Source organism: Ostrinia nubilalis, chromosome 9 (genome assembly GCF_963855985.1).
Source record: "Ostrinia nubilalis chromosome 9, ilOstNubi1.1, whole genome shotgun sequence".
In the NCBI taxonomy this organism is placed as follows: domain Eukaryota; kingdom Metazoa; phylum Arthropoda; class Insecta; order Lepidoptera; family Crambidae; genus Ostrinia; species Ostrinia nubilalis.
Window position 1 is genome coordinate 4696964 of NC_087096.1, and position 9826 is coordinate 4706789.

Consider the following 9826-nt stretch of genomic DNA (forward strand, 5'->3'; position numbering starts at 1 on the left):
TAGGGCAAAAAAATTATGAGACATGTGAAGGCTCCATAAGAGCAAAACTAAGTTTTATTTATTATTCTTTTATTTTTATTTTAATATGTAGGTATTTTGACGATTTGTGAGCACTATTTTTAATAGTCCATGCTGTGTAGTCAGAGCCTAAACCTCCGCCCCGTCCATCTCCAGGCTCAGATGGCGCTAAACAACTGCGTGCTTAGCAACACGACCATCTTCGCGGAGTCACCAGCCGAGTCCGAGGTGCAGATGATCCTGCAGCACCTCGGCTCCGGCGGCGGCGGCGCGTGGCGCGGCTCCAAGGACTCGTGGGGCGGATTCCCAGGGCTCTGGCCCGAGCACGACCAGCGAGCCACGCCCTCCTCGCTGAACTCCTTCCTCCCGCCCGACCTCCTCGGCGGCGAGTCCATCTAAACCACGGTAAGGCGCACTCACCGGCAGCGGGCGGCAGCATCCGCGTGACGCCGCCAGCGATTAAGGGCTGCTTTTGTAAAGCACGTTTAGACACGTTTGTAGGCAATTTTGCAGCGACTCGTGTCTGCGTAAATTCGCATCATTCGCGATCTCAACTTGCAGAAGTTCCTGACGTTTAGAGACGCGCAAATTTCTGCAAGTTAGACTCAACCTAAACCTGCTGTTCGGCTCTGGAATCGCTCGCGGCGGGTCCGATCGCCCGCGGCGAATCTCCTACCGTGTCAATTTGGTCGCGGGCGCGGCCCTATGTGTCTAGTTGTAATTACGCTTTACGGTCCCCCGTATGGGGACAGACTAATTTTATTCGCCTAGTCAGATCGTGTCGGACGCGTCGCGTCGCGTCGGGACGCGGTGCGACGCGGCCGCGGTAGCCAACTGTCCACAACTATATTATATCTACTGTGTTGTAAGTGTTCATGTAGATTATTTAGTGTACATAAGAATTATACATATACAACGGCAGACATAGAATGTATCGGTTATGAAGTTGTAAGTAGTAGGTCGCGGCGGTGCGCGTGTGGTGAGACCGCGCGCGCGCCGCCGCCGGGACTGTAGTATCCTGTAACTCTACCAAATAATCGTGTCGGTGTAGATAGTTGCGTCGCGGGCTACCTCAGTCACTCGTCCCGTGGCCTTCTTTTAGTCTGTATTTATTTTGTTGCACTCGAGGGCTGTTGCTGTTACGCCCGTCGAGATGTTGCGTTCCGAGTTTCTTTCGTGTTCGTTTTTTATTTTTCTCGTTTTATCCATACTGATGTATTTTTAATTATTTATTCTGTTTTGAATTCTCACTCGTGATGAGCCTTTCGTTTTCCAGTAGTGATATTTTATTCAGCAATAAATGTGTAAGTGCATTTCGCAGACTAACAAATGTTTACAATTAGTTTGTAATTTTTATAAAGATAACAAAAATTGAAAATTATGAGATTCGAAGTGCATTCTTGTAGTGGTAAATTCCTTTTAAGCTGTATAGTCTGAAGTGGAAATGAGTATATACAAATATACGTTGGAGGCCGCGGCGGGCGGGCGGGGCCGCGGCTCCGTGCAATCCAGTTATCCTGTGATGTAATTATCTTGCCTATTGTAAGGATAATCTATTTTGTTGGAGCGATCCAGTAGAGAGTCGCCGGCGGTCCGCCTCCGTCGTAGCTGATGTTTCCCCAAATTATTTCCAGTATTTGTGATTCAAGTGCCACTTTATGTTTAATATATGAAACGATTATCTAGATTATACGATTAATGTAAGGGTAACCTAATATATTATTAAATTGAAAATTGTTTTATCATTTTATATTACATACATTTGTGAGAAGTGTTAAAAAGTACTATAATTGACAGTAAATATTACACTTTTGTGTATAGGTAAGAATAAAGTTCTAATAACTTAAATTTAGCCATATCAATATCTATTTAATAAAAGATTTGTGGTATTTTCTATAGGCTCAATTTGAAAGTTATTCAAAGTGACATATGCTTTAGATATTCTGTTAATAATATACTTGTAGTCGTAGTCTCCATGTCGGTATTACAACATCATTGTAGATATAAGTATACACTTAAGTCCTATCGTAGGTTTCGATAAGAATACTATTGATATTTAACTTGCAACGATCGCACTTGTAAATGTTCGTTATGATAAAGTTTATTTACATTTTTATTTACTTTTTAATTTATTAATGGTGTGCCACAGAGATACTCTGCCAAAATATATCATTACCAATATATTACGGGATTAGCTAAGTAGAGAGGCGTCGGGCGTAGACTTAGGAGCGCCGGGCGCTCGAAGCGGCCCGGCGTCGCGTCGCGATCGTCCCGGCGTCGCCCCGCGGTCGTCCCGGCGTCGTCCCGGCGTCGCCCGCGGTCGTCGCGCCCGCGCCCTCCGCCCTGACTAGAGACTCCGGGCTTCAGCCCATGACCGTCGACGACGGACCCACCACGCTTTACGATCCGCGAGATCGACCACACAAAGCGAATGACTAATGTACATTGTATCTGTATTCGTGCATCTTCCAGTGATCTTACAATTAAACGTAACGACTAGTGCTAAGTTAGGTGTATAAGTATTCGCTGTACCTTGTCGAGCCTCGCGCTCGAAAACTTTCACAAATTAATGAATTAAGTTAGGAGAACGCGATATTGGAATAATATATATTTGTGCGTTATGGACTCTTAATCGCTTCGGACCTGTAGTAGTTTAGAGTTAACTAAATGTTTCGATGTATGATGTGTTCATTTAGAGACAAAATAGCATTTCTCATTACTACCTTAATAACTTACTATAGGGACCGACGATGTTTCTCTTAATCGCATGATCTTTGTTGCCTTATTTTTTGCGAATCGTTAACGACTGTAGCAGTGGAAGTTTTAACACGCGAAATATTCGGTTTGAATTCCATTGGAGTCGACAGTAACATCTAAACCGCAATATTGAAGGCTCGGCATGTGCAATCGCGCCAACATTGTATCGCCAAGGGGCCATAATATATTGTCGTGATGTATAGCGTTAGATTGCCAAAGAATGAGTATCAAAGATAATGGTGTCTAAAACTAGATTGCATCTCTGTGCTTGATAACGATTCTTCCAAATTGTTTTAAAATTAATTTTGTGGTACGGGTTATTGATCTGATGTTCCTATATCATTCGTGTAATGTCTATGCAACAATAGTACACACTAACAGGTCGATGTCAATTCTATTGTTGTCAAGCTCAATTTACGTGAGGGTGTTTCTTTTAACTATTCGATAAAATAAAATAAAAATAAAAAATACAAAAAAACGTTACAATTTTAAACTGATATTATTCTGTCCACTCGTACACCAATATTCATAAAGCTTCAAAACGCAGTGTTTACTGGTGACTTAGTGAATTTAATACAGCAATAAATGTCATTATAAAAAATTATAATTTTTATAAGAGTTTTCCATTTTTAAAGTTAGACAAACCGAGTAACGGAAAGTATAACGATCCAGTGCCCTGTAGAATACGTTGTCCATAGATTAAAGACAAAAGTAATGCCTTGAAGTGTTTAGTCAGTTAAAGGTAACAGTACTTAATAATGGGTATAATGTTAGGCGTTGTGCTGTAGTGGCGTAGAGCGAGCGACAAGGTTGTGACGAGAGCCCACGCCGCGAAGCTGAATCTCCTCTCGGTTCATTGACTGCATCTATTTCCTGCACACAATTGCCCATGTGCAATTTTACTCTGTGTTATTATTATGTTGTTGTATATTTATTACTTACATCTATACCGTAATATGTATATAATGTGAAATTTATATTCATATAAAAAGATTTTAATACGCTTCACGCTTTCACTTTTAACATTTTTTCGTAACTTGTTTCTGTTATTTAGAATAAATTTACGTACCTTAATATAATAATTATCATAGGTGTAAATGTAAGAAAATAATGAAAAAAATAAAAAAAACGAAAAAAAAAAAGAAAAGCAATTAAATAAACCAATGATTGTGCCTCAATGAACTGTGGTACGTTACCGTAACCGATGGCAGGTGTAATCGTTTCCTTTGAGAATGTATTGTAATGAATTGTGCACTGGCCCCGGGAGCGGCCGACTAGTGTAGACAATATAAGGCTGCGTGCAGCGGGGCTCCGCGCCCACGCCTTGTGTAATCATAAAAGAGCTTAGCTATGTTTTACTTTTATTGTAAGTGTTATGTCGTCAATCAACATTTTATATATACCTATGTGTAAATATTTTTATCTATTTATTTTTGGTTTTTTCATGAAGTTTACCCGAATTAACGTGTAACTTTAAATTAGTTGCTTTATTTTGAGTCAGTTTCGTATATTTTTTTAATCCGCACGGTATACGTGCGTGTTCAAATCCAAATTCGTGTCTATTCCATAACTTGAATGCCAAAGTCGATGTCTATGCCATTTAACGACCACTAATGTTCTTAGATAATCTGCGTCGATCTCTGACATCACAACAAACTATTTGATCGTACAAATGCGAGCCATTTACAAAAAATATAATTAAAAATAACAGCCACCGCGGAGGTCGTTGTTCTATCCAAGCTGCTCTGGTTATTTTAGCTCAAGTATTCAAATAGTAGTTTGCTCATAATATTGTTGTTAATTTTAATGTTTAATTGTATTAAGGCTGGGGCTCGCGGGGGCAGTATGCCGGCGCTCATGATCCTTATGACGTGACACCCGTTAACAATTAGAGGAGTAATGGTTGCTGTGATCACTTGACTGAAGTTCAAATAGAATTGGTTAGTGATAAGGGGTTAACTGGAACGGTGGAGCTGCATACTGGCCCTGTGCGTCATCGACACTAATAACGCTTTTCCCGTAAGAGTGGAGTAAAATTCTAAAAATAATGTAATCTCCATTAGCTTGTAGTGTTGTGAGACCATACCATGAGTCGACGTATTCAGTGAGTTGGGTATGCCGCCTATAATTTATTTTAACTGTCACCTCGTTTTTATATTAGTGTATTACGTAAATCTCAGATTATACCTGATGGCTGTTGCAACTTACAACGACAGACTGTTCCCCAGTCGACCACTTAGCAACCAGCCCTTGCTTCGGTCACAATGTACTTCTGGCGCATGTTACTTATTTCTATTTCACATATAGGGACCAAAATATGTATGAATATCGTGTTTCGCTGAACACTTACATCCAGCTGAATTGACTCAACGCATACTAAAAGACATTCTCATTTTCCATAATTGTTAATATATTTTGCTGTCGCATAAATCATTATGATGTTATATGACATTATGTAGTGATAGTGTACAATATTCAGAAGGGCCTTTAATTTTAAATAAGGTTAAAGTTTTTGCTTGTTGTCTTTATTTATATATATTTTTGTACGTTACGACGACGTTGGCGTCCTACAATAGAAGCGCATTAGGTGATATCTACAAATAAACTAGTCTTCCTTATTTATGAGGGATCGTGGTGATGGACGTCGGCACAAGAGGCAATCATTCCTCTAGTCTTGTTATGTGGTGCGTTTAAGTGAATACCAAATATAAAATAAAGAAGGCTTTTGACGTAGTGTGTAGAGGTTATGATAGTCGGCCCGAGCAGCTTGGAACCCTGTGACATGTTACAAGGGAATGGTTGGGTAGTATTATAATAATGCATTTATTTCTCTTTTATCATAGTCACTCAAGCATATATTTTTAATTAATTGAGCTAATGCCTAAAATTGGAATATCAGAGTTTATTTAGGATGTTTCATATTTTACATTTTAGTGTTTAAATATCTAAAATTTACCTTAATTATAGTGAATGGATTTTTGTATTATTGGTATATAGCTGTAAGTTAAAGGGTGTTCTTGATAAACAACAAAACAACTGATTAAATACAAAGTAAAAAAAAATGAACTGAGTGACTTTACGTGTAAACAGAGGGCCATTGATAAAAACGTTGAACTAAGCTAAATTCTCTATGTGGTAATTTAACTAAATGTGATTGCTGAATATTTTTAACTGCTATATGTATAGTAATTATAGATCAGTAAGTCGCCATTTATCCGTTAGCTCAGTGAGCGGTATCGAAGTATATGCACACCAGTATAGTTTATTTATTGTAATCGCTCGAGTCGCGCCACTTCGACGCGCGGCGCGCGAGTCGGAAACTGCGAACACGGCAAAGTTTCCCTCGCCCGCCGTCAGGGTGGCGCGGCGCCAGCGGCGTACCTTCTGTGCTAGTTTGAATTCAGTAAAGTTGCATTTGATTCATTGTTCAAGGACTATGTAGCGTTTATGTATATATGTATGTGTATCAAGGCCAACCCCCCACCATGTTAATTGATGCAGTAGACTCCAGGTGCTAGCTAACTGCACGACACTGCTTCTCTAGTCTCTCTCGCATTCGAACATCGCTTTAAAGTAAGCTTTTGTTATCGAGCATAATTAACGATCATATCCTAATATGACTAGTTTATATTCGTATTATTCTTTCATTAGATCTCTGTTGTACCTGTTTGAAATTGTTTATATTCAATGTTCATTGTACGCTAGGAAGCGCTCCGGTCTCGACGCACCGCGCTTCACGATATACGTAACGTAGTATAATGACCAAACCCTTAGTTCCCCTGAACGACAAACCTCTCACTATACCATATCTATTGGCGTCTTAATCAATACTCTGTGCTCTTAAATTAGTCACTTTTGTACCTTGATTGTACTTGAATAATAACCTAGTAAGTGAGGAACGACTAATCCAATTCTGAAATATACTTAATTTAAATTTTGACAGACTGATATCTGTGATTAAGAAAATATTTTTAAATATTATCCAGTGAGTCGGATGAAAATATTTATTTTATTAGAGGTTTCCTACTGCCGTCAGCGCATATACTATGTGACGAGACACTACTGCTTCGTATATTTTTTTAAATTAGTGATGTATCGAGTTGGATACTTGTTCAACGACCGTTATCGACGCGCACTTTGTTGGTCGTGTGGTACAGCGCTAGCAAGCTCCGTACCGACCCCTGGGCAGCTCCAAGCCGTCCCACGACTACCATGTCCTCGTCCTTACACGCAGAGACTGACAAAAGAGAAATTATATCAATACCACCGATGCCATCTGAAATGTTTTCTTAAATATTTGATCTTGAACGTTGCATATCTACTACATTTCTAATTCGAATTATTTTGTTGTATTCATATCTGTAATTTCCACAAATATGAGTTAAGTTTGATATTTATAAAAGTCCTTAAGTTATCATAATAATGGAAACAAAATTGAATGCCTGTAGTTGTGTAGTGAGTGACATCTCTCTAAAATACTAAAGTGATTGGCGTTACAATAATAAAATAATATTTTGGTACCACCTTTGAGTTAAAGTACAATGTAGTTTATAAAGCGTGTTTCATTGATGTACGTATTCATATAACAATATCAGGATAGTGGTAAAGATAAGTTAGTGTAGACTTAAGCTGTCTCGTCTCACATTACACCAACTAATAATTATTCTCCTTGATATTTGTATTGGAACACAGTTATTATAAGCAGATACTAAATTATGTCATATTTATATCAATAGGCTAAAGTAAAAAGTAAAGTTTTCTGAGCAAAACTCTGTGATGGGAAAAATAATTCTAAAGATCTAGTATTAACTGAAAGTGAAACCGAGGCCCTGAAGATTGTTTTTCCTTCTAGTTGATAAAGATACAGCTATTAATACTCACATGATAATCTTTTGAAATGTAAGGGAAAATAGTCTCTACGTGCAATCCGGGCCGAGTTTCACGGCGACTTTAAAAGTTGAACTTTTCAGTCTTTTCGCGCAAAGGGTTGTGTATTATTTTTTATGTAGTACAAATGTGTTCGCAATTTGATTGCTGCTGTAGTGTTCCTTTTGTTCTTATTCAAAATAACTTTGTTGGGTATTTATTTGGAAATTTGTATTTTTAATATCTTAATGTAATCTGTAATCTTATTACTGTCTTAAATAATGAGGCGAGCGTAAAATTCGTAATAGTAAAATTATGTATAACGGCTGCCTTAATAATAGTAATATTTGTATCAATCTGTACACGATCCTCGTATGTTCCCGGGCCCGTACCAAATAATAGGGTAGCGAGCGCGGGCCGGCCGCGGCGCGCCGGCGCACCCGTTACGCGACTAGTCAATTGTACAATCATTTGTGCTTCGTTGTTATTAAAATATGCTTAAGTGCCTTCAGATATATGTAAGCGAAATTCAGTAAATATTTTTTTACTCGATACGTTTGATGATATTGCACCAACTTCATATCATTTGTAGGTATAAATTAGTTAGAGTATTATTTCGTCGGCTTCCAATTGGTGACGTGACGGCGGTTGCGGCGGCCGGCCCAGCGCCCCGGCCCGGCTCTGTCTTATTACCTCATTCAATAACCTCACGTAGTGTGTCCTATATCAAAATATTTTATCGACTCTGTACTTACGCGCACTGCACTGTTATTTGGTACACACTTTACTTCTGTTTAAGTTACTTTAAGGTGTTTATCGTAAATTTTATCAGATATCGATATATTTTCCTGTTATTTTTCTGATACTACCTAAAAGCAATGTATTTTACAAAACAAAGCAGGAGAACAATAATTATTATGTAAGTGTAACAGTTAGTGAATTTAAGTGTGCTATTTTCCATTCCAGAACTCAACGATATCAATGTTCATGTAAAACTTATGTTCGGGTTTTAAAAATGTTATTATTGTATAATTAAACTAAACCTTATGTGATTGAAATGCAATGTTTAGAAGTATTTTTATCTTTATTTTTTACCATTAATTAATAAATAGTTAGTAGAGATCTATTTGAGAGTCTAATGTATCAATTATTTGTAAAGTTGGCTGTAACTAATTAGAAGTTACAATAAGTAGACATATTTTAATATAAACATTTGGAGAAAAATTTTATGTAGACGACAAATAGTTGTTTTGATCATTATGTGAAGTGTTGTATTGTATCGTATCGTTAGCGCAATGTGTACGCACAACGGTGAGGCGGGTCGAGGGAGCGCCCCGGCGCGGCCCGGCCCGGCCCGCGGGCCCGGGGCCCGGCCCTGCCGGCCGCATGCCTCCTCGACCGGTAGACCCGAGACTCTCACTGCACAGCACTGCTAGACTAATTCAGTTATTGCGTAAGGATATTTTTCTTACATTTCGATAAGAGTAATGTTTATAGTATAGGCAATAATAATGTTTAACAAAAAGTCCCTATTTAATCGAACTGACGACAGAAACGCATGTTATATTTGTGGCCTCTTTATAAATAAGATCTAAGTTACATGTTAAAGAAAATTAATTTTGCTATGCACAGAAATGATACTCAATTAATTGCCAAAAAGTTATATGTATATTCATAGTTCAACAATATTTCTTTTGGGCATATTTACTTTGAATTTATTATGCAAACTTAGATTATGAATAAGTAGGTTGTAGATTTATATGTAGAGTGAATGCATATATTATAATATATCTATATATTTAAAATAAGGTGAATTTGAGAGGTATCAATTTCATTGTATTGTTCTTAAGTTTAGATAATAAATGGGTTTAGCCATACTTCGGCTGGTTTGATATGTATGTTATCTGATTAATTGTAAAAAAAATAAAAAAAATCATTAAAATTTCTGGCTGTTTTATTTAAGCCTTCCTCTTTCCATTCCCGTTATAATTACGGTAAAAAGCTACAAATTTAACTACAAATACAGTGTAAACTCTTTATAACGTCGTTCATTATAAAGAAAAACTTTCTGTAACGTAGAAATTAGTTCCATTTGGTTGGTTTACCTACTACAAAACCCGTACATCAACTCCCTCTTTATAACTCAACAGCCATTGATTGTCTATTACGAAGAATTATTATGTGC

General features: G+C 37.8%; 1 protein-coding gene across 1 annotated transcript in view; it reads left to right on the forward strand.

Moving 5' to 3' along the window:
• Nucleotides 1-9585, forward strand: part of LOC135074816 (protein Gawky) — a 35892-nt gene extending 26307 nt beyond the window's left edge. Inside the window, exon 19 of the mRNA XM_063969198.1 lies at nt 175-9585. Coding sequence (XP_063825268.1) covers nt 175-417 — 243 coding nt within the window. The 3' untranslated portion in view covers nt 418-9585. The remainder of the gene's footprint in view (nt 1-174) is intronic.
• Nucleotides 9586-9826: the final 241 nt, after the last annotated feature.